General features: G+C 39.9%; 4 protein-coding genes across 6 annotated transcripts in view; 1 reads left to right on the forward strand and 3 right to left on the reverse strand.

Annotated features, from left to right (window-relative positions):
- Positions 1-12,744: 12,744 nt before the first annotated feature.
- LOC122621395 (bomanin Bicipital 1) lies at positions 12,745-13,322 on the reverse strand. The gene is made up of 3 exons (XM_043799241.1): positions 13,211-13,322; positions 13,087-13,128; positions 12,745-13,011 (listed from the first exon to the last, which is right to left on the reverse strand). Exons 1-3 carry the CDS (start codon positions 13,266-13,268, stop codon positions 12,803-12,805), a joined length of 309 nt encoding a protein of 102 aa, XP_043655176.1. The 5' UTR covers positions 13,269-13,322; the 3' UTR covers positions 12,745-12,802.
- A 705-nt stretch (positions 13,323-14,027) lies between these two features.
- On the forward strand, positions 14,028-14,826 carry LOC122621001 (cold shock protein 2). The gene is made up of 2 exons (XM_043798714.1): positions 14,028-14,185; positions 14,470-14,826. Exons 1-2 carry the CDS (start codon positions 14,095-14,097, stop codon positions 14,721-14,723), a joined length of 345 nt encoding a protein of 114 aa, XP_043654649.1. The 5' UTR covers positions 14,028-14,094; the 3' UTR covers positions 14,724-14,826.
- A 2,270-nt stretch (positions 14,827-17,096) lies between these two features.
- Positions 17,097-20,120, reverse strand: LOC122621655. The gene is made up of 4 exons (XM_043799595.1): positions 19,855-20,120; positions 18,626-18,768; positions 18,171-18,309; positions 17,097-17,603 (listed from the first exon to the last, which is right to left on the reverse strand). Exons 1-4 carry the CDS (start codon positions 20,100-20,102, stop codon positions 17,333-17,335), a joined length of 801 nt encoding a protein of 266 aa, XP_043655530.1. The 5' UTR covers positions 20,103-20,120; the 3' UTR covers positions 17,097-17,332.
- A 1,215-nt stretch (positions 20,121-21,335) lies between these two features.
- The window catches only part of LOC122619380 (protein held out wings), a 37,872-nt gene continuing 34,695 nt past the window's right edge, over positions 21,336-24,512 (reverse strand). For 2 of the 3 annotated variants that reach the window (XR_006326076.1, XR_006326075.1), the window contains exon 9: positions 21,338-23,432. The gene's annotated coding sequence lies outside the window, so the exon portion shown is untranslated. Of the gene's footprint in view, positions 23,433-24,512 lie in introns of all 3 variants that reach the window. The other variant, XR_006326077.1, reaches the window with a different exon arrangement.

Raw genomic sequence — 24,512 nt, forward strand, 5'->3', positions numbered from 1 at the left:
CTAGATAGGGTATATGTATATGCAAGTATAAGATATATCTGGGGTAGTCTATAAGTCATTACCCCCATTGAGAAAGCAAAAAAAAAACACAGAACACATAACACAGGTAGGAGGAGCTGCTGCCGCTTTCGGCTCTCAAGTTGTTTGACAAACAATACACAACATGGCCAGGGCTTTCTGGCCCAAAAAGAAAGAAAGTTTAAGGGCTCAAAAACACAGGGGTACGAGGGCCGCACTCAAGCGTGCCCGTCACATTTTTGCGCTTTTCCCCTGCAAAGTGGAAAGAAAAGCGATGGGGGGGCGATGGGGGGTGTGTGGTGCATCATCAGATACATGAAAAACATTTTTTCAGCAGTGAAAAGCTGCACTAAAAATAAAATAAAAGATATTTTATTGAAGTGGCGCAGGGGAATGATAGAGTGAAAGGGAAGCCACCCTGCTATCCCATACTTTTCACTCGCAGATTAATTATGCATCGCTAAAATGCTAAGCCAGGTAGCACCAAAGCACCGTGTGGTATCAACAGCATCGCAGTGCCCCAAAGGCAAATGGCAAGTGGGTGGGGCAAGGGAGGAAAAGGGGGGAGTATGTAAAAGCCAAGTACAAGCCACAACAAAATTAAAAGCCAAATAAAATCACAAAAAATGGTTTTGGGCAAATACAGCAGTGACAGCGAAACTCGTGCAATCAACACACTGCAGTTAATACACTTAATAAATATTTATCAATGTTAATAAATAGGCTTTTTGTGGAAGTAATTTTCTTGGGTATCTTTTATATATTATTTGAAAAATATACAAACACCTAGATGAGACTTTTATTCTTTTCAAAACTTTCTCATTTGTAAAGGGATAAAAATCCAAATACACCTTTGCCCGCAAATTGATGAGCTAAATATTGGATTGTCAAAGGTCACATGCAAATCGGTTTCCATAGAAAATCCTCTAGAATTTCGCGGCTGGCGGCTCAAATCAAAAATGCCTGTCACATACAGACCCAACAAATAATCATGCCTCTTCACACATTGCGCTGCCACACACAAAGACACACACAGCCACAGGACCACACGAATACTCGGCACCCACACACTCTCGCGAGTCGCCCACAAATTATTCACATAAATAAAAAACGGACAAAAAATTAAAATTAAAATAAAAATTAAAAGCTACAGCTGAAAATCAAGCAGCAAACGTCAAAGCCAAAAGCGCGAAGCTGTCGTCATGTCACTGCACCCGAGTTCAGCTGAGTGGGGAATCCCCCAACCTCCACCCATCACCCACCCCCACCCACACACACACATACAGGCGAATATGAGGTGTTTCGAGTCAAGAGACACACACACACACACACACACAGTGGCAGGACAGGTGGATGGATGGCGCAGCCAGGAGACGCCAACAACAACGACATCGCAGTACCCACTTGAAGCGCTTTTAACAAAAATTCTTTTAATTTCCTACACTTCTTTTTTTTCGGCAACACCAACTTGTTGGTGTGGGAAACTGAGGGGACAGGTGGAGGCAGCGGGCGCATAAGAAAAGGGATGTGCACTCGAGTTGAGGGGCGTATTAAATACCCTGGCTAAGTTGTGCAAGATCCACGGTATCTGTTAGTTAATATGTGGCTTTGATATATAATATATGTTGTTAAATGGGATTTAAGTTGATATTTAGAAACATAAAGAGCGACTTACGAAAGTTCCAGGAGTCAGATGTATATATCACTTCAGCATCACAAGTTATTTAATAATAATAACAATATATAAACACTTCAAATATGAATAGATTTGATTATATATGAATATAGTGCGAAAAAAGTCACCTCTGTAGACTTTTATTTTATAAGCTATAATTAATGTTTTTGTTAATTTACAAGCTTAAATGTTTCGTCCAAAATACCGACCATAATTAAGACAAATCTGTAAGCTAGTCGTAGTTCTTCAGCTCGATATGATTTCGCCGTGATTTAGGATCTTGCAAGAACTCACATGTGTGTTTGTTGTTACTGAGCAACCCCCACGGAAAATGGAATTTTCCTGGAAGACGACGGCGCTGAAGAAAAAGAAGAAGAAGTAGAAGAAGCGGCGACAACGCTGCATTGTTGATGAACAAGCAGCCCGCTAACAAGAACACCTAAGTCCCTCTCACCTGTCCCGAAGAAAAAAAGTACAAAAAATCAAGAAAAAAGTGGAAAAAAGTGGGGGGAAAATGCCCATTTCTACCACCCATCGAAATCCCACTGAGGGCACCTTTCACCACTGGCGTTGGTACGTGGGCGCCTGCATTGTTGTTCTTCTTACCGCTGTTGTTCTTGTTCTACACATGCACATGCCACGCCCCGTTTTCCCCCAGCCCGCCCCCCATTTTCGCCCAGGACCGTTTAGAGATGAGATGAGATGAGGTGGGGGGTGGGAAATTATGATGCCTACGTTTGTTTCTCGTTTTCTGCGCTCATTTTAATTTCTACATTTTTTTTTTGGCCATCGAAAATTACAATACAAAAAAAAAGGGAAAAGGAAAACCTTGGCGCAGATTTAACAGTTAGGGAAAAATAGGAAAATTCAAGTGCATTTTTCACTTCACTTTACGGTGCATTCACATTTCCGTTGCATTGCATACAGAATAGGGCGAATAAAAAAAAAAGGGAAAAACTTACAAACAAAACACAGTTTGAGGGCATCAGAAACCGAAAACAGCGCTGCGGATTTTCGCAATTTGTCCCTTTGGGTTTGGTGGGAAGGAAGGGGGGTTGGTGGGGGGTGGTGCTGCAGGTATCCAGGGTCCTTTGTTTGAGAATCCCACCCCCCCCGTCAAACTGCCCAACCAAAGCCTATCTCAAACCCTCGGCGTGGCAGCAGCTGCCTTTTTGAAGACCTTTAAGGTATTTCTGTGGCTGTGCAACGTTTTTTTTTGTCATTGTCATCGTTTTGCGGCGAGTAACAGCGAGGTGATGAGAGCCCAAAAGGGTTAAGCGACGAGGGGTTAAGGGTTAAGGCCAGGCCAGGCCAGCCCCTCCCACTTTTTTGGGCGTTCTGCAAGAGTTGCACTTTTTGCCGTTGCACTCGTCTGGCTGTTGTGTTAAATTTTTTATAAAATTTGCATGCAAAGTGCATTCGCTCGGCTTTTTGCTCACTTTTTTGACCACTTTTTTTTGCACATTTTTTTATTTTAATTTCTTAATTAGTTGCTTTTGTGGCCGCACAGGGGGGTGGCCTGAAAGCAAAAGTCGAATGCATTTAAGGGTTGCTCGATCCTGGCAGTTCAATGCGGTCCAGCGACTGACTTTAAGGCACTCAGTCAGTGGCCTTTGCAAATTAGTCAAATTGAAATGGCAAAATTGAAAATTGCAGTGGCATTAGGCTTTTGATCTGCGCAGCTACGATGCTCTGCAATCAAACCGAAAACTATTTAAAATCTAATTTGCATGCCCCGCAAACAAATGCATAGGAAATTTCACTACTACTACTTCCATTTTTTTGTGCTCTTTTTGGCGCAGGCTGCATAATCACAAAAATTTGTCATAAAACTTTGGCAGACGCAAAAGTTTTTGCTGCACAAAGTCAAAGTCGTTGACGTCGTCATTCTCGATGACTCAAAAAGCTGAAGGAAGTGCGTCTGCTCTCCCCTCGTCTTTGAGGAATTAGTCAGGAGAAGATCAGGAGCAGCAGGCATTGCCACATCCTACAGCCACATGCTGCAGCATCATCCTAACCCCATATAGATTTCAAAACGATTACAATTCCTGCATCACAGCCAATTTGACTGCATTCTGCTGCGGTTTTTGTGGGCGTGTAAAAACTTTTTAATTACCCTCATCAGCGAAAATCAGCGAACATCACAGCCTCTATGCCAAAACCCTTTGCAAATTGAAGCGACTGGCTGTTTGCTTTTCAAACTGTTTGGCATGGCAGGGGAAGGGGATAGGGAAGGGGGTGCTGTATCAAACTTGTCTATATTATGATAATTACATTTGAATAGAATGCAGTTTGATTGAACCAGACAAGGGCACCTAATTAATATTAATAGCTGTTACTGTGCGAAAACGCGGCAAAAAAAAAGGAAACTAAAAGTTGCGCAAGTTTTAATTGGAAGGGTCGAGCTTCGAGTTTGGTTTACCCTTAATTTAATTTCTTTCTTTCTTTTTTTCAAAATTTCCCAATTCCTATTCAGCGCCTAAGTTCAATGACTGACGGCACCTTGAGTTCCCCGGGGCAACTTGCACTTCCTGTTGGCCGCCGCCAACCTTTGGGAAACCAGGAAAAGGAGAAGAGCTGCGACTGGGTGCCAGAATTATGACGCAAATTGCAATTAATCAGCTGCATGCCATCAATCTGTGTCACTGGGCAAAAAGAAAGCGAAAACTGAATGCAATATGCATGTGTGCCCAGAATGCAAGTGACAGTGGACGATGCTTATCGTCATTGCTAATCGCCGGTGTGTTGCAAGTGTGGCAAGTGTGAAAAGCGAAATTCCCAACACTTGGCAAACAGCTCAAGTTGCAGCCGAAGCCAAAGCCAAAGGCCTGTGAAATGAGTCGATCTTATCTGTAATTGCTTTCGCCCCAAGACATGGCTAAGATTCTACGCCAGCTGCACTTTAAGGAAATGACCCAAATTAGTGTAGAAATGAAAAAAGTTTTTGCATTAGCATGCGGCATTCATTTTGTTCTCAGTTGCTGCTGCACTGAAAGAAGACTAAGCTAAGAGTGTCCCTCTATTTTGATCCCTTTTTAATGATTATTATTTATAATCATATAATATAGCATTCTTTGTTTATTGTTTTTACTGCTCGTAATATTACATATCTTTTGGGATAGACCTATGAGAGCTATGTGTTTCGCTTCATAAAAATCGGCATTTGGCGAACTCCTTGCGAGGAGTCACGTAGTGGCAGCTGCCACGCTTCCAGGTGCCGCTGATAAAGCTTCGGTTCAGCTGCGACTCCACACGTACATATACTCGTAGTATGTGCATATGTGGAAGACATCTTATCTGTATCTGCAAACAGACAGAGGACATATCTGCCACACACCCACACCCACACCCACACACACACACACACACTGCACTGTCAGTCAACAGACAAACATGGCAAGATGTTGAATTTGTACTTCCGCTTCCACTGCTGCTGCTTCTTCTGCTGGCTCCTTCTTTCCTATTTTTGCCACTGCACCTCTTTTTTCACTTGCCCCCAGGCTGGAAAATCAGTTTTTCTGTTGTCGCACGACTTGAATTCCTGATTATGCTGCATTTCCCAGCAGCAGCGCACAAAACATACAAACAAAAAAAAACCAAATAAAATCACAAAAAAAAGGTGGAAGGCAGGCTATAAAAAATATTTCAAACACACATTGGAGTGGCATTAATTATGCGTAAATGAGCTTAATGCATCAATTAATCAAATCAAAGGCGGCAGTGGCCGCTGGGCAAAAATCGCGCCGAGTTTCCACGGCTCTGCAGCCTGCAGGATCCCAGGCGCAGTTCCTCATCTCATCGTTCTTCATCCTGGCGCTTTGTCGCGTTCCACAAAAGCGCGAACTCGCGGCAAACCGAACTCTCGATTAGCTCCACGTGGGTCACGTCCGCGCGCCGAGTGATTGGGGTTCTGGTCGGTGGGGAATAATGGTGAGGAGGAGTGGTGGGAAGTGGTGTGGGATCGCAACTGAGCCTGGCCAATTATAGTTTCCGGTAAGGCTGATAAGTCCATGGTTTCGCAATATTTATTGCACGTTATTTCTCATTTATTCGGTTATAATATATTTTATATATATTTGCCATAGTTCTAAATTAGTTTCTGGTTTTAGTCTAATAGCTATAATAAACTAAAACTGATATAGTTGATATAGCAATTCATGTTCTTGAAACCCATGTAATTTATTATGGACAAATTTATATATTGAACTGGAAGTGTAAAAATTATATATAAGATATATTCCTTTTTTTTAAAATGTAAAATAGTAAACTTTTAAACTTTGTTTAAATAATATAGGATTTAAATTACATTATGGCAGTTACAAAAATTCTTTTGAAATAAATTCAAATCATTAATTTCGTAGCACTATGCAAACGACAGTCATAGGCGGCCAAAAGCGTCCTTAGTGCCATGGCTCTCAGAGCTTCACAGTAAGCACCTCAGTTCCAAGTTTCACACCTAAGTAGCTTTCTCTAGGTGGTGGGTGCAAAAGCTGCATAAATACTGCACTTGGCAGCACTGATTTTTGAATTTGAATTTTAAAATAACTTTTTCAGTTTCTCAATAATATAAAATATTATAAAATGGCGAGAGAATTGCACAACAAACAAGATATGCCAAATAGCAAGACGACGATGCAATTGCAGAAACGATAAGATATAAATCGTAGGCATTAAAATGCTTCAAATTAAAGTCTGCAACTATTACATTGATTTTAAAGGTTAAAAACTACAATAAATAATTTTTTTTACTGATAATAAAGCAAAGTAAGCAAATTTCGCAGCTATATTTTTGCTCAAAGTGTGAATTTTATGTAAAACAAAATGCAAAGTTTTCAATTAATTATCAGCTGAAGCTGCCAGCAATTTGAGCATTATAATCGCAACTAAAACAGCTGCTGCTGCCCATCAAAACGCCAGCGAACTGCCAGCGTGTCAGCCAAAACAATGGAAAGAGTTTTTTATTTATTTGCAAAAAAAATGAACAGACAACTTGCTGCAGACTGGGCTTAACGTCGAACTTCTGCTGGAAGCCGCATGCAACAAAAAAAAGGGGCACAAGGAAGGACACACAGGTCCTTCGCTGGAGGCGCAATTACACACACCGCCCACGCATGCGAAGTGACCACCAGAAGTAATTAATACGCAAGCACGCTTCCTTCCGCCCATCAACTCGTCCTGTTCGTCCTGTTCGATGGCCCTTCGACTTTAGTTTGGTCGCTTGGCGTTTAAAGCGAAACTACGTGGGGGCGTTCACGTTTTTGATGAGCCATTCCCCCCCCTCGCCCATCCGCCCCCTCATCCGCCACCAATTATCTTTATGGCGTCAGGCCACGCCCCCTACGCCCATCCGCCCCTCATCGGGTGTCTGAGTCCTTTGAGGTAGGCAAATCTGCGGAATCCAGGACGACGTCGCTTGGCAACGCGAAAAGTGCGTTAGGCAGTGTGTCTGCTGTCTCGGGACTTTTCGTGGTCTTTAAATCTGCTTCAAGGACCTGGCAGGATGTGTGACAGGATGTAACTTAAAAAAGAAACAAACTTAAACAAATAAAGTAGTTAAAATAATGCAGTATTGCGATTTTATTAATACAGACATAAGTCATGTAGTTACAAGCAAAAATATGTAACAATTGCCCCAATAATTTTACATTTTTACAATACTTCTTTATTGATTGAAATAACTCACAATGAAACAAAAACTGGTTTATGGTTTCGATGTCATTGCGAAAATGCACTCTAATGATGCCATTAATATAAAGCCGTCATGAGGTTATTAATCTGACTGCATATATACAAGTAAATTATTCGCTTTGTAGCACAACACGCGCCATTACCTTTGCATATTGTCACTTTGAATGTTCCTCAATAAGTAATATATAATAATATATATATTTATATATATTGGCCTGCTTTTGTTTTGGCCAGCAAGCCAGCCGGTTGAGCCTCCATTCTAATTAGTTTTGGACCCGGCAAACATCTCAGCCTCCTCAATTCCCGCCCTGCCACAGAAAGGAAAACAAAGCTCTGTGGCAAGGACACTTTGAAGTGGCTCTCGCAGCTGGAATTCTATTAGTCCACCTGCCTGGCTCAGCCCAGTTCAGTTCAGGTGCTCAGTGGCGATTGAATGCGATTTCTTGTAAATCTAACTTTGATATTTATGCGCCGTCATGCGGCGACAGGCAAACATCACTAATGACGACAGGAAGTCAACAGGCAGCAGCCTGCTAGATGGCAAGGCAAGGACGAAAGTAAGGAAGGCAGCAAAAGGAGGCATGCCACTTTCTATTACTCTAATGCTATTAATATCACACCGGGAGGCAGTCGTAAATGCGACTGCGAGCAGACGTTTGAGGCGCTCGGTATATAATATACATATGTATATAGTATGTATTGCATTATGCGGAAAACCCAATAAACCTATATAAACAAGCAGTGAAAGTCTGTTTGTTTTATTGTTGTAAAACTTTTTAATATATCAGAAATGCTAGCACACCAGCCTCTTATGCCATGGCCATAAACAAAGTGGCGCGGGGAAGGGGGTTCAGATGGGGACGCATAAAACTTGGGGGTCGACTCGTATATCTGATGGGGCCTCGGCACTTTTATGTCCCACATGGCTGCAGTTAACCCCTGACCGAGAATGGATGGAGCATCGCCAATGCAAAGGGAATTCCTCGAGTGGAGGCCCCCACTTGGAGTAGGCCCCATTATGCGATTGGTCTGCAGGGAGTCGTAGGATCGGCAGCAAAAGGAGAGAACCCAGCCCAAGGTCCTGAATGCCTCATATGCGATTAAAGCTAAGGCTGCGCCAACGCTAAGTTAGGCACTCATTCCAAATTTATATGGCTTGCAATAAAAGTAAAGGGAAAGTAAATCGTTTAAGTGTAGAAGCCAGTTTCTATGGAATATTAAGTTAGTTCTACTAATCACAAGTGGTCTCACTTTCACAAATTTATAATAAGTGCAAGCATTTTTCGCCCTTTTAAATAAATAATTTAATTTAAAAACAAGCATGTTGGCTGGACTATTTATGGCTACTCGCTCGTTGAGCTCATCGTGTATTCGGCATCAATCAGGTGTGTAATTAGGTAATTAGCTATATTTAACGTGGCCGCAGTGCCCGCCATCCTGTGACCCAGCTCAAGCTATAAATGCCACACGGCTGTCAGAAACAAATCACTTGCAACGCTTTCAGGCCAAAGTTCGCAACAAAAAACACGTGCAGACAGGCCGCCATTTGTATGTACCTAATTTCACAGGTGACCCTCGACTGAAGTCCAGGTGAAGTGACATTTGAGTGCATCGCCAGTCGTTTGCTGTGCAGAAATGGCCAATAGAAAACATCTAAAATTTACCAAATTGAGGCATAATCCACTGACTAGTTGAACATTGCATGGATTTGCCTTAAAGTTTTCGACCTTATGATGCAATTTGATTAATAATAGACAGGCCAAGGTAAGTCGAAAAGCCTCTGTAGTTGAATTAATTCGCAATTAAAGAGGCCTGTCATTAGGCAACCGGCTTTGCAGTTCCCCCTTATAATGAAGCACAAGTGTAGAGTAAATTAGTAAGCTTATTAATTGGTAAATCCCAGGACCATAACAATAGTGCGTATTAAAGCAGCATAACTATAAACAGCTTTGTGGAAAGCCGATCAGCAGAAGGCATTTGATTTGAGCATCCTTGAGTGGAAAGTCACATGACAGAGGCATTAGCTACACTGAAAAGCACAAAGAAAATTCCATTGAGTTTTATTCGCGTTCGGCGAATGCCAAAGTAGCAAACAGCTGTATACTTTCCCACCACTTTTCAGGCGAAAGTTCTAAACGGAAAACTGTTGCATACACTCAAGAACTTGCGAAACGGAAAACTGACAACGGAAAAGTAACAATGAAACCCTTCGCTTTTCCCAGACTGGACGGGTCCCATTCATTTTCCGCAATACAGCTGCTCCCGTTGAATTCCCAACGGAGTCAGTTGAGTACGAGCTATATTTTTGGTCGACTTGTGGCGAAAGTTTGACCTCTGGCGGTTAGGATAATGAAAGGATGAGTAAGAACCTCCGGGGAGGGGTAATCCATCCACAGTGAACATACACCTGACCAAATCCATGGACGATTAATTAAGAATGCTTTGGCTTGCCCTGCAAACCCCTCACATTTTCCATTTCCAACAAATAGCAGCGAGAATTCAGGGAAAATCTCAATTAAACCGTGTACATATTTGCACCAAAATTTACTTGCGCACAGTTAGCTGCTTGCTAAAAGTGTAATTGGCAGCAAGATGATAAGACCGTCTGGTAATTAATTGATGGAATCAAATTAAATAAGGACATTTCACAATCCTGGCGTAATTAATTCATCACCATGTCTCCCACATTGGCAATGACACCACTGCTGAATGGCAAATTAATACTTAACTGAAACTCCTCCTAATTCATTTCGATCTTGATTTAAGTAAGGAATTCATTTTCATTTACACACCCAGAAAAATTATGAACTATTTCCAAGGTAATTCCTGTTCTAAGCAAGCCAAAATGATTACCCAAAAAATCAGAAAATGGACTTCTTTTAAATACAATCTTTACCTTATTTTTCCTTACACTTTTTGGTTATTTTTACAACAATCTGTGGCCTTTTTGACGGCTGCAATTAAGTGCATTTTTGTAAAATTCGTTTTGCTGGTCTGGCAGTATTCAACCTGTCGTCTGAATATTTACAAAAGAATTTTCATTCCAGAAAGTTGTTCTTCAAAAGTTTTCGCTACACTTCTGAGCTCTTTTTCCATTTTTTTGTTACCATCAAAGTTTCACTTGCGAATTACTGCAGAAGTCAGCTGCAAGTTTTTCGCAGTTGTCACACTTTTCGTGACCTTGTCACCCCATAAACTTTTTACATGACATGCTTTTTAATATGGTAAGCAAATAATAAATAAATAAAATCTGCTTAAATGCTTTAGCAATAAATCAGGTTTTTAGAAGCATATAATAGAAATTGCAGAGCATAAACCCTTCAAATACCTTTAACTTTACAATTAGCCTGGAACTATTTCATGTGTCTCATTTGTAAGAAAGTTTTCCGGGAAACTGAAGCTTTTCCCTGCATAAGTCTGCCACTTAACGCATTTTCGTTAATCATACGCTTCCACCAAAGCCGACTTTACAACTTCGATGGGGGGAAAAAAAAGAATAATCCAGTCGATAATGGAGTGCTGGTACTTCGCATATAATTTATTTATGAATGTCTCCTGACGCCCGAAAAGAAGAAAATAAACAGCAAAGGCAAATGGCGAGTTGAGGGCAAAAAAAAAAATATCAGTTTAAGCGTGCTATGTAAATTTGCTGTGTGGCAGGGATTTTCAAATAAAGCTCAACCAGTGGCAGATATAAGAGTTTCCCAGCACGTGACAATATTACCAAAGGCGCTGTCCCAAAGCAAACAACACTGCAGTGCACAAATAAATCAATTCAACCTTCTGGCAAAACACTGCGGGGGGCTGTGCAAGAGGAAAAGTTGAAATTTATTTCAAAAAACCTGTAGAAGAATGCCAGTACTACTATCGAAAGTCCAATCGGCTCACCTTTAACCTGCGCACCAAATTCCCTTCTAATGCCGCACAAATTAGGCACAAGAGAACAGAAATTGACCTGAAATCGAATACAAGTCAACATAAATTCAATTTCAAACATTCGACATTCCCTCAGCTCAAGGTCCTTAAGTTGCTAGGCAGATAGACCACCCTGTGCCCCACTGAGTTTCTCAGCTTCATGGGGTTTCCAAAGTTGAGAGTCAACAATTTGTGACCCATTTGTGAATGGCCAACGTCGCATTCCTGTCAATAAAGTGTATTAAAAGTAAATTACAGATATAAAATCGAAACCCTTTATGATTGGCATGGTTATGCCACCCAAATGTTCATTGAATTGTGAGCCAGTGGAGCGTTTCTCTGAACTCAGCACATCCGCAAGGGCATTCCATTGATTTCAGTGCATTGTATAGTTTATATTTTTTTACAATTTCATATAAAGCTTAAGGCTGTAGTTTTATTCCTCTAAGTTAGACGCTTAAATCGAAATTGTATGATTGTTAAGTAATCCTTTTACAATTTTAATTGTGTTCGCATGCTGAGCCGGAATAACAAACTTTTCTCTTCCTATGCTTCATATAAAAACTCAGCATCAGTTTTATTCGAAACTTCCACACAAAATTGTCTTGAGATGTGTGTGTGTAGGAGTGTGTGAGTGGGTGTAGCAGTGTGTGTGTGTGTGCACTAAGTGTTTACTGTTTGTCGAGTAGTTAGTTTGAAAGCAAATATTTGCGAGGCTTCTGTTTGCTGTTCCTGTAGCAGCATTACGTATACGCCACGTGGCACGCGCAACGTTAAGCACGCTTACATCAGGCCAGCGTTTTCATTGACATCGCATCCATTGGCGTAAACTGCACGGTTGGTTACTCGCATTCGATTATCGATGCTGTGCAATACTCAGGAGACAGCTACCTCAGCTACCTCGGCTACCTCAGCTCCCAGCCCAGTTTATGTGGCAACTAGCTAGAGTTCAAACAATTGGTGCCACTGGCAACACGAATTTCTCTATTTTTCAGACTTGATATCGGCGGGTCTTCCTATGTTTTCAAACAGTTTAGAAACCGAAGCAACTGAAAATTGAATGCTTATTTTGAGCAGAATGAGGAAGCCCATTTTCACAAGCAGACAGCTTGCAATAAAATACTTATATAGTGTAGCTCCTCGATTATTTAAATGTGAAATGGTAGATTTTCCGCACAAACCATTTTATTTCGCCAAACGCAATTATAACATTCTTCACTCTTTTTTCGCAGCATTAAATAATTGATATATTTCATGTTTCTTCACGTGTACCTCGTGGCAATAAAAACGGAATATAAAGCGCTCATTTTTTCATTTTCCTGCATCAGATGATGCTCTGTGCACTCGAAACCATCACAGTCGTCGAATTTGCCGAGAGACTGGGGTGAACGATTGTGAATGCTTTTAGCTAAATGATGTCGTACATGGCGAAGTAAGTAGGAAATGGATTGATCGATAATATGTGTGCCACTTTAATTCAATATTCAGACTTTATTGTTAAAGCCTTTAATAGAGATCCACATTGCAGTGCTGACACCTGCCATTGACGACGGTGTTACCTCCCCTCCGGTAAATGGTGCCACCTCCACCTCCACCTCCAGCGCCCCCGCCGTCATTTCCACGGGAAATCACCACATTACCATCGCCGGGGGATGAGGAGAAGCTGCGATACTCCTGGCCATCCAGGTAGACGGGTTCGCCATTCGGATTGGGACCTTTTCGAGTGCATAATTATTCATTGAGTTGCCTAATTGCCACAAGCAGCTGGCAAAACAATCGCAACTACTTACAAGTCAGACAGACGCCATTCACCACCACAGTGCCGGGATGAGCTGGAAATGATGGGCAAATGGGATGTGAGTGTGAGTGTGAGTGCGTATCAATTAGCATCGGTGGCAATCCCGTCCAGCTTACCGCCGATCAGAGCCGGAATTAAGGCCAACGGTAGCAGCACACACGTCAGGTACTTCATATTACTACAGTCGATAGTTGACCGGATCGACACTCAAGCTCCAGCTTATATAGGCCGGCACTTGGTGCAATTCGTATCAAAATCAATTTGCATAAGCCTGAGTGCTAGTACGCTGCTTTCGATTCGTATTTCGTATTTCAACAATATATTTTAATGAATTTCCCCAGAATGCTATCAATTCGCATTCGTTGGGGTTTTCCGCATACGATTTGGTTGCAGCTCGACGTAGTTGATTTCCTTGAGCTTCTTCAAAGAAATTTATGGCAGTCACGCCCCAAAAAGTCGGTTTACAATTATACCCAGATGTAAACATGAATGGCAAGCGATTCCAGAGAATCGCAACCCATTAAATGTATCCATCCATCTACGGAAAACTGGTTTCAGCCCCAAAAGTCGTGACTCGTGAGTGGAACGTAGAACGTAGCTAACAGAGTATCTTTAAAATATAAGATTTTTAATATCGTAAAATAGTGGAACATGTTTTAAACTGAAACTGAAACACATTAGTTTAAATATTAGTTTCAAAGGTTTGTTATATTTTATATGTAGGGTATCTAGAAAGCACAACGACTGCCCTTTTGATGCGCTACTGATTGTTTTTGAGACCCATTCGTGGGCAATTCCCTGAGATTAATACTTACGTAGTGATTCGTTTGCACTGCAAAAGTTCTCTTCAGCGATAAGGTCTGTTTGGGTTCAAATTGAAATTCAATTTCAAATTCTAATTCAGAATCGGAATCAGAATCGGTGAGTGCATCGTATATAAGCTGCTGTTGCGGTTCGTACCTGGTCCAGACCAGTTCGACTTTCTAATAGACCAGCCACAATGAGATACCTGGCGGCATTTGCGATTCTCGCTTTTTTTGCACTGACTTTCACGGAGGCGGCTGTTTACATTGGCGGCGGTTGCTACGACTGTAAGTCAATGCTCATTAATTTTCGGCCATTTTGCCAAACAATTGTTCAGCGATTTTTCTTGCCGGCATATCAGGCATAAATTTATACCAAATTTTCACATTTTCATAAGCGTAAATTTCTGCGAACGAGCTATTTATATTGACGTATTTCCTTGGAATGGCTAAAGCTTTTAATTTCTATGGTGCATAGTACATTTTCTAGTTTATATAAGCGATGCAGTGCAGTGGCTATCGCGCAATTAGGTAACTACTATACAGCGAACTGATTGAAATAACACTTTTAGGTAATCCGCCCGGAGGCCAGGGACCCGGAGTCTACACAGGTGTCAACGGCGGACGAGGAGGTGGAGGTGGATACAACGGAGGAGGAGGTGGATACAACGGAGGCGGTGGAGGAGGAGGAGGTCGTCGGCCAGTATATTCGGGCAACTTTGGACCCGGCTATAGCAACGGCGGGGGAGGAGGAGGTGGTGGAGGTGGCTACGGAGGAGGGGATGGTTACGATGATGGCGGCCTTACGCAGATTATAAGCGGCTGAGATTATAATCTCGAAGCTTTGCTAGCGCTAAGCGCGCAGAGCCAGCATCGTCAGAAACTAAGATTACATAGACTTAAATAAAACAAATATATAATATATATATATGTATATATTGATTACTTTTATATACCTACAGAAGCATGAAGTCGCTTTTGTTTAGTTTCAGGCAGATAGCTTCCAAACAGAGTGACTAGTTTAAGCAAAACCAGTGTTTATAGTTATAAAATACCCACGAGTGAGGTAATAAGAATTGGCCAGCTTTATGAATAAATTGCACCCAAAGTATCTAAAAATAAGATCCTTAATGGCTATGCCTTTACAATTAGTATTCATTGCAACTCTCTTGCTTTTTCTGTCAGAATTGCACATCTAAATATAAATGCGCTACAATTACCAAGTTCAGACATGTATTAAAGAGCAGAAACTGTTCAAGAGTAGTGATTACTATTCCCTTTAAGTCACGAAACCGCCTGTGCCGTTCGGTTGAAGGAGTCAAAGTCCTGCAGAGGAAATAATTCATAAGCTTTTCAAAGTTTCAGCCATCATACTTGTCAGTCCTAAGTCTTAATTAAAGGACTCGCCCTTGCTAAATATGCAGCGGCATCGAATTTCCAAAAAGTTGGACCAAAGGAACCGCTCGGTGAATCCACAACCACTTAATTAATACAATTACCAGTTCGATTTTTGTTCGTTCGGCGCTTTTGGTGAGCCAAGCTAAAGCAAACGACCCGGAATCAATTTTGGGTTCATTAAGTGTAATTATCGGTATCATAGTATGCATTAAGTTAAACATTTCTCAAGGTTTTTAGTAACTCTTTTCTGAGCTGCTTAAGTAGACTTTCCTTATGTAAAGAAATGTTGCGTGTATATTATAAAACAAAAGTATTTTTGCTGAGCTTTTACATTTCTTATTAAATATTCGTATTTATTTTATTTGAAGCCTGTGCATTTAGTAATTTTTAGTAAATACATACATCGAAACTCTTCAGTTTAACTTCGATTTTTGATTGGGGAAACAGCACATTGAGCTTATATTAATTTTCTAAGAAAAAATACTTACCTTGCAGCTTGTGTATAATCAAATCGAATGCAGGATTGGTTTGATAAATACCTTGGAATTTTTACCATTTATGTGAATCATATTGAGGTGAAAATTTCAAGCAATTTTCGTGCTGAATATTTCTGTAATTTCTTTCTTCAATGAATTTTCTATTCCGCTTATACCCATTACTCGAAATGCAAAGGGTATACTAGATTCGTAAAAAGGTAGAAGGATGTGTTTCCAGGAAGTGTTGATCAGGATTACCCTCTGGCCGATGGCAGGATTCGCTGTGCGGTTTCTCTTCCGGATGTGGAAAATTTTAAGAAATTGCTGAGGTGGCCCAAAGCATTTCGCCTCCTTGGAAATAAATATTTGCAGTGCTCTTCATAGAACCCGTTTTTCCCGCTAATATGAAAAGATTTCACTTTGACAAGCACTTTTTCAATTACCAACTACAGCGAGTAGCTTACAAAGAAGCACCACAAGTTATGTAGGTGCAAAATTCGCTGCTCTATGCAACAGCAATTGAGATTCGCAGTGACGGCTCCTTGGGGGCAGGTAATGGGTGCACAGCCATTAGCGTTCAATTTCCATGCTGCAAGGTAAAAACTAGGAGAGCTGCAAAATGAACCTGAAACAGCCACCCACTTTCTAGGCGAACACGAGTCGCTCTTGGAACGGCGAACTTTAGGTTCTATATGTCAAAGTTTGCTGCAATACGCAGATACATAGCGGCGAACATTAAAAAAAAGCATTGAATATATAACAAACTTTTAGGCTGGCGGTGTGATTTCTGCCCTGTGGTTATTAGTTTTCTACAAGCTAGTTAGATTTTGAATAATTACGCGTTATTATGGTTAAATATTTGAGTAGTTTCTACCTTATTATTTAAGCAAATCTTTGTATCTTCTCCCCTTTGCATATATAAAGTATATTGTGCAATTTGAAGTTCGATTTGAGTTTTCATTTTAAGAGTTTCTGCGTCAGCTGTTTGCTGTGTTATTGAAATACTTTGCAATACTGTATCTGTGTGCCAGCGTCGATATTTGGTGTCAGCAGCATTCTTATTGTACCTCCCACCTGCGGTTGGTACCGCAGAATCCGTGCAAAATACAATTTTCGTGGGTAACCAGGACTGGGGTTCAAGCACTAGGTATCCGATTGACACAGCGTTTTGAGGGGCCTTGAAGAGTAAAACCACAGGAGGAGTACAACGTGAATATTCCTTTATTTGAAATATGCATTTAAGTTAGCTTAGCATACGGAAAACACAAAAACCAGCGCCGCTATCCGACCCAGTAACCCGCCCGCCCAGCAATCTCGTACCCAAAACGACACCGGAAAATTCACAGACACGTAGAGATGAAGTTTAGTTTCGTTTATCGATGGGTTACTAAAGGGAGCACAAATGCTTGGCATTCTCGTTGGGACAACTACAAACCGAAAAGGAAAACAACAACCAAAAAAGAAAAACCAATAAGAACTAAGAAAACGCAAACTCGGACCACAACCGCAGCCGCAACATCACATCGCACTAGTAAACTATGCAGATTGGCCGCACATCGATTTACGCCCAAGTCCCCTGCCCCACCAGCCCCACCAGCCGCATCAGGAGCAGCATCATCGGTGTCGTCATCGCCAGGCGGAAGCCCAGCCAGTGCCACTGGGCCAGTGCCGTGCCGGAGTCGTGGGCGCAGATGTTCTGGAGGACGGCACAGTTCCTGAAGTGCTTCTCATCGGACAGCATTTTGGCCGTCTCGCGGGCAAACTCCGCCGAGTTCTTGTAGCACTTGTAGCGGGCACTGTTGTAGATGCAGTTCTCGTACGCGTAGCGGGCACTGTGAAATGTTGTTGTACCAGAAACATGATTGATATCGATTCTCGGGGACAACATGTCATCTAGTTGCCTTGGCCACAGCCCAATTGGTTGGTAATCGAAAAAGGGGCTCAGATGGTTCAAAGGAAAACTGTGCAGTACCAAAGGCCGTTAAAAGTCTGATAATAGCACAAGGCAAAACAGGATTGCTGACCATTAACTATACATGGCCTAGCCACAAAGTAAATTGCTCTACAATATTCACTGGAAATATTAAATGAAATGTAGCAAAGAATTCAAGATGCTGCATGGCAATTGCTTACAAAAATAACTTGGAGCTTTTGCTGTCTCAATCTACATTTTAAAGACCTTCTTAAAGCCAATTTCCTTAGTGATATGCTCAACATTCTTAAAGGTGATCAAAATAATAATCATGCTCAACATTCTTAAAGGTGATCAAAATAATATTAATTTTTAAGACAATGCTTGACTAAAAGTGTTGTAATTTTTTTTTAAGAATATTGACATATTTGAAACCATTTTGCTTGGAAAACAGAAACATAGAATGATGATATGAAGTCAAGCATACCAGCAGAATTCAAGGAACTTTTCGCTGGCGTTGCGCCTCTCGTCGTGCACCTCCTCACTGAGGATGTTCTCGAACTCGGACGTGCAGGTGACCCAGTCCAGTTGGATGTACGCAAAGCAGTCCTTGTGCCTCAGGTAGTCTGCAAGCAGGCGGGAAAGTGTGCTTCAAATTCGTGTATAAATAACGCTCCTTTTGCTTGTGCACTTTAATGCTTGTCAACTTTGTTGTTTTTTTTTTTTTTTGGGTCCATTGTTTTGGGGGCCCCTGCGGGGGGGCCTTTGTCCTTAATCTGCGGGATTTTGTGTACTGTGAGATACTGCGTGTGTGGCCGACACCCGGCCGCCTGTGGGTATCCTTTGTTTTTCGCTTGTTTGCATGTGTGCCAGCTTGGCAAATTGATTTTCGAGCGTTTTGAAAGCGAAAACCTCTTAAATTTCACCATAAACTAAACTTACCCCGCTGAAAGTCGGCGTCGCCGCAGAACTTGTAGAAAAATCGTCGTGCACCCTCCACATTATTCTTAAACGTGCCCAGCTTGCGATCGTCCAGGCAACGCTTGGAGTAAGTATCGAAGCACCTCATGCCACGGTTGAATATGCTGCAATATGTAATTCGATTTGAGACGGGGACAATCGAGTGAGGTCTAATTGAGTGCCACTCATGTTGCCGTTGCCGCTGCCGGTGCCACAGCTAATTTATGTACATACTATATATATGAATAAAATGTCTCCCACTTACATGCTTTAATATTATGAAATTACCCTAAATTGAACTATCTAAAAACATTAAGTCAATGTTCCACTAAACTGCAATACATTTTATCTATTGTTTATTACAAGTCTCACATTGCTTTCCTATGACCTGATTGAATTCATAAGACATACCGCTCATTACGGAACTGTTATTAATTATTATTTACTACAAAATGCCTGCCATTCTTGTAATAAATATATATAATTTATTGAGCTAAACTATAATTCTAGTCTGTAGTTTTCTAGTCAAGTTTTCTGCCCGCTATGAAGGCGAATAATCAAATGACACTGCATTTAAATTCGATTTGCGCGCTTTGCAATGCACAAAATTCAATTAACCATTCACTTTGAGTGCAAAGCTTATAGAAAACACTAATGGCATAAAAGTAACTACCAAAATGTATATACGTCTGCTTTGATTTTAATCGAAGGTCGCTAGAAATTCCAATTAGTGAACTTATGACCCACTAATGACAAATGCAGCTTATTAATTCGCCATTTGAAGTCGGAATAATTCATTATCGTCGCGGTTTTCAATGTTCTTAGCCAAGTCGCGGTTTTAAGTGTTACCTTGCGGTTGCTATTATGAAATGCTTTCCAAGAAACTAATAACATATAGTTATATACTTTAGTGACTTCTTCGTAAATCTGCTGTCACTCGAGAAATTATATACAAGCACCTAACTTTGCCCATTGAAGGCGAAGCCCTATTAATTCGAAAAGTCTGTAATTTATTTTTGGCACTTGGAGCCGGCATAATTAATCATCTCCTTGGAGGGGCAGACAAAAAAGGCTTGTCCTAATGGAATTCCCTGTAGAACTTCTGCGCCCTGTGGCAACAGAGAAATATGAATAAATTACATGAATGGGGCACAATCAATAACGAATATTCCCTTTTTTGCTCGCACTCGTTATTGAAAATCGCTGCCTACTTGCACTTGGCGGTGATCTCCTTTTTGCTGATGACGATTTTCGTGTTCTGCAGAAAGTCCATTAGATGCGGCGGCAGATCCTTGAAGCACTCGTCCACCATTCTCTGCGTGCTGCCGCACTCCTCGCCCGTGGCCACCGTCGTTTCCGATGTATTCCCCTCGTTCTGGCCCAGGACCACGGTGACCGAGTGGAGCAAGACGACAAAGTAAATTAAAATCACACTGCCCTGTGAGCTTCTCACGCACATCCTCGAAGGACACTTGTTGCCACAAATCGACTGAGGGGATACTGAGTGTGCCGTTTCTCCGCTATGCTGGGCAAACGAACCGCACGAAAGTTAACACCGCACTGAAGCGACCAACCGCAAGGAAATCCTATAAAAAGGATTTCCAAATCAGGACCTCTGTTAAGGCGCTGTTAATCCAATGTTAAGTGCAACGCATGCGCCGTGCCGTCGCCAGCACGTGCAGCGTCCTTTGTTTACCATACAAAGACAGGCGACTTTTTAACAGGTAGACAGACCCACCGCCACAGATGAGATGGAGCTCTGGAGCTCGACATAAATTAGCGTCCGCTTCAGCGATGCCAGGTGTGGATGGAAGCGCAGTGCTCCCTTCAGGATGAGTTTAAGTGATTGATTGTCCCGAATCGCTGCTGGATGCGTTGGCATACCCGGCCAAACAATGCACACACTGGCTTTAAGTTAATTAAGTCGCCCGTGCGACGTTCTCCTCCGGGTGTAGTATTTCACAAATGGAATATACGGAATGCCAAGGCCAGGTTTCTTATTGTTTGGAATTCGGCAAGTCCAATAAAGAAATCCAACACGGCTTCTCTTAGTCCCACATCCACACAGTAGGATGTATAATTAGAGCTTTGGACTTATGACACGCTCTTCCTTTGATATTCATTTTCATTGAAATTTAAATTCATTGCCTTACTTTTCGTTGAATTTCTTAAGATATAAGCCAACAGCTAATTTGGTGTACTCATAAAGTGCTACGTTTTATTCAAGGACCTTCGACTAGTCGCTTTAAGTTTATGCCAATATTAAGCATTCATTTACATCTGCCGCAATATTTTATTCATATGCCGCTAACTTTCACACACTTAATTCAGTCAATGTCAATAGGTTTCTGGGCCAACGAGCAACAGGCTGCCAAAAAGCACTGGACTTTAATTATTCAGCATGCAAAACTTTCGAAAATAATGTAATTAATGCGAATCGAATCATATTGTTTGATGCTTCCCGATAAAATCGTGTTGCGAATGCGAAAAGCTTTCAGTATTCGGCATCAAAAGGACATTATTTTGTTTGAGCACGTGGAAATGAAAACAATTTGAATTTTCCGCCACGCGCACTTTATTAATCACACGATTTAAAGTGCTATATCAACAAAAACACGGATAATTTTTTTTATAAACATTTATTTATGCAAAAAGTTATACATAATCGTACATATGTGCATACGCTCGTACATATGCGTTTAATTACATGTGCATTTTTTTTATATATATATTATTAGGTTTTGAACATATGGATTACCTCATAAAAAATCAATGATTTACTTCACAAATTATGAAGTTAAAATTATACAATGCTGGCAATGGAGATGAATGATGTTTATAATGCGATGTTGGGGGCACAGCATACGATTAATGTAATGCGAATAAAACTAGACGATTCGTCTACTTTCTGTTATTCAATTATCGAAAGAATTATATTTTCATCGTGTTAAAATTAATTCTGAACTCATCATAAGCAAGGTTTGCTACGATTGCACGATTGCCGTCATTATCAATAAAAGTTATACATTATGATTATGATTTATTAACATTAAAAGATTAGTCAACTCCCACGCGGTTGAACATCGTTTTGTTGCTGAGTATAAGTCTCACATTTCGCAGAATAATTTCAACAGAGTTTCTGTATACTTTTCATTTGTTTTAAATTTAATTTAGTTTTTATTTTGATTATGTGCCAATTATACAACTTGTTTAAGGCACATATTGATAAGATTGCCTTTTCTCAACAAAAATTGAATGCAAATTCTTTAATTTAAAATAAAGTTTGCAACAACTTTGCGTTGCCTGCTTTGTACCATAAATTAAATGCAATTTACTTTCGCTTTCTAGTTTTGTTCTGTGCTAATTTTCTGCATTTCTTTTATTTTATTAACTATTATAGAATAGTTTCATTTTTGCCATGACTGGCGGTGTGATATTTATTTTAAATTAAAGAATTCTTTTTTGTTGTGGCCATCGCTTTCAAAGAACAATTAGTCGTTTAAAAAAGTAAGTTTGTGTTTATTTCTGCATATAATACATTAGCTTTAAAATATTAAAAATAATTTAAGTTTAGCGTTTAGTTGTACATTATGAATGCTTGATGCTATTATCATAATATATGTTTGTTTCATTAACTAAATATGGCTGTTAAATGTGTTTAATATGTTGTTTCCGTTTCGCCCCCACTTACTTTTCACACAATCAATTTGAAGTGGGGTACGAAATCTATACATAAAATATAGATATGCAATAACATAATCAAAAAATACTTCATTAACAAGAATTAGCGTCAGTTTAACAAAAATAGATTATGCTTAATCGAGGGGTGAAAATCTATATCCGACACAATAAGGATTTGAATAGACTTCTTGCACAATCCATTAAAGGATGAAACAATGAAAAAGCTTAAAGATTCATCTTTGCAATTTGAGTTAAAAGGGCGGATTTTTAAAAAAAATTAAAACAGTTTTGGTTGGTTGAGTAGAGTTTCTTGGATGAGATTCCGTTAACATGATTTTTCTTAGTTTTTTGTTGTTAGGGGTTTTTTGGGGGTTATTATATACAGACTTGTATATGCATTTGGATGTATATATTTAAATATATAAAATATATATATGTATATGCTTGCATTAAGTATGTTTTTGTTCGTTGAACTTTTACACTAAGAACTAACTTGTATTTTGCTTTAGATTATGATAATTAAACTAAGCTCTATGTTTGATTCTCTTATCAATTGTTTGCTTAATTGCCTTGTTTTGTTTCGGGCAAAACGTAACAGTTTAATGGCCACAAGATTCAATACATACTGATGTTGCTGCTGTTCTTTTGCTGTTGCTGTTGCTTTTGCTGCTGTGCTGCTGCAGGTGTTGAATGTGCTGCATCTGGTGCATCTGCTGCTCATGTGGCAAATAAGTTCAGAGTTCAGAGTTCGGGGTTCAGTGTTTTAGTAGTTGTGTAAGTGACATGTGTTGGCTCAGATTTCTGGCTTTTGGTTACGGTTTTTTGTTTTGTTTTTGTTTTGTTTTTTGTTAGCTTCAAGTAAGCACATTCACAACACACACTTGGCTCTGCTTTCGGCCTGGCTGGGATTGCTGGTATGGCTGGTATGGCTGGGATGGCTGGGATGCTGCTGCTGCTCTGATTCCGTGCTCATCTAGGGCAGGCGATGGATTCATGGTTCATGGCGGATGTAGGAGCGGATTGGTAGTGTGTTTAGGACATTTGTTTAGTTTCCGTTGGATTTTTTATTGGCATATTTATATATCTTTTGGATATATATATATATTTTCTTTTTTTTTTTTAGATAAACGTTTGTGAGTATATGTCAGTTATTGTTGTTTGGATTGGTTTAGTTAGCATGAAAAGAGAGAGATTCATAGAAGTGGAAATAGAGTTTCGATTAATATTTTATGGTTAGCAGTTAGTTTTTTATGTAATAATCCTAGGTTAAGCGAGTTACGATCGCAAAAAGTTACCACACATCTATTTAAGATTTACACAATCAGTGGGTCTCACAAAAACATGCTTATTACAAAAGTTGTTGAGTCGATTCAATGTTTAGTAACTTTTTGCTGAATGCCATCCGCAATTCATTAGATGCGGTCAACATTTCTTGACTTTAATAAAGACAAACACATACATTATTATCATTAGAGTTTCATTGACAGGATATTAAATTATTTTTGTAGAAATTTTAGATAGTGCAAATGTTTTTGTGTTTTCAGACGTTATTTGATGCAACATTTTGTGGTTATTAAATTTGTTCTTTGTTTTAAATGTACAAGAACACGTTGTTTTTTTTTCCATTTTCGATTAATCTTTTGCTAGATTTCATTTGTTTGTTTTTGGTTAACTTGGCCTTTGGTTAGTTTTAATTAGCAATAGTATTACATCACAATTTTTGGGTATTGTTTGCTAATAAATAAATGTTTGTACCGTTTAATGGTTTTAATATGCTAGTTTTATATTTACCACATAATATTTAGGGGGAAACTAAAGTAAACAAAAAGATTACACAAAATTGCAGGCGCATAAGCTTTCAAGTCAGATTGGGTTCCTTTTTTTGAGTATATTGCTTTCACAAAGGCACAAATAAAATAGTTATAAGTAAGCGTTATTTACATATTTCATTTTACAAAAATGCTGTCAGTTTCTCCTTTTAAAAAATATAGTTTTTTTTTTAAGTTAATTTATAAGTAATTTTATAAAAAAAAAACACTTGAATCTGAAACTTACTGATTATTGTGGATAATGTAACAGGGACTAAAAGAATTGAATTCCTTTCATTATATTATTTTGTTTTTTTGTATTATAAAGCAGATGCCAATGCAATTTCATGAGGTTTGGAGTTATACAAGTTATGTAGATA

This window comes from Drosophila teissieri, chromosome 3R (assembly GCF_016746235.2).
Source record: "Drosophila teissieri strain GT53w chromosome 3R, Prin_Dtei_1.1, whole genome shotgun sequence".
Taxonomy (NCBI): Eukaryota; Metazoa; Arthropoda; class Insecta; order Diptera; family Drosophilidae; genus Drosophila; species Drosophila teissieri.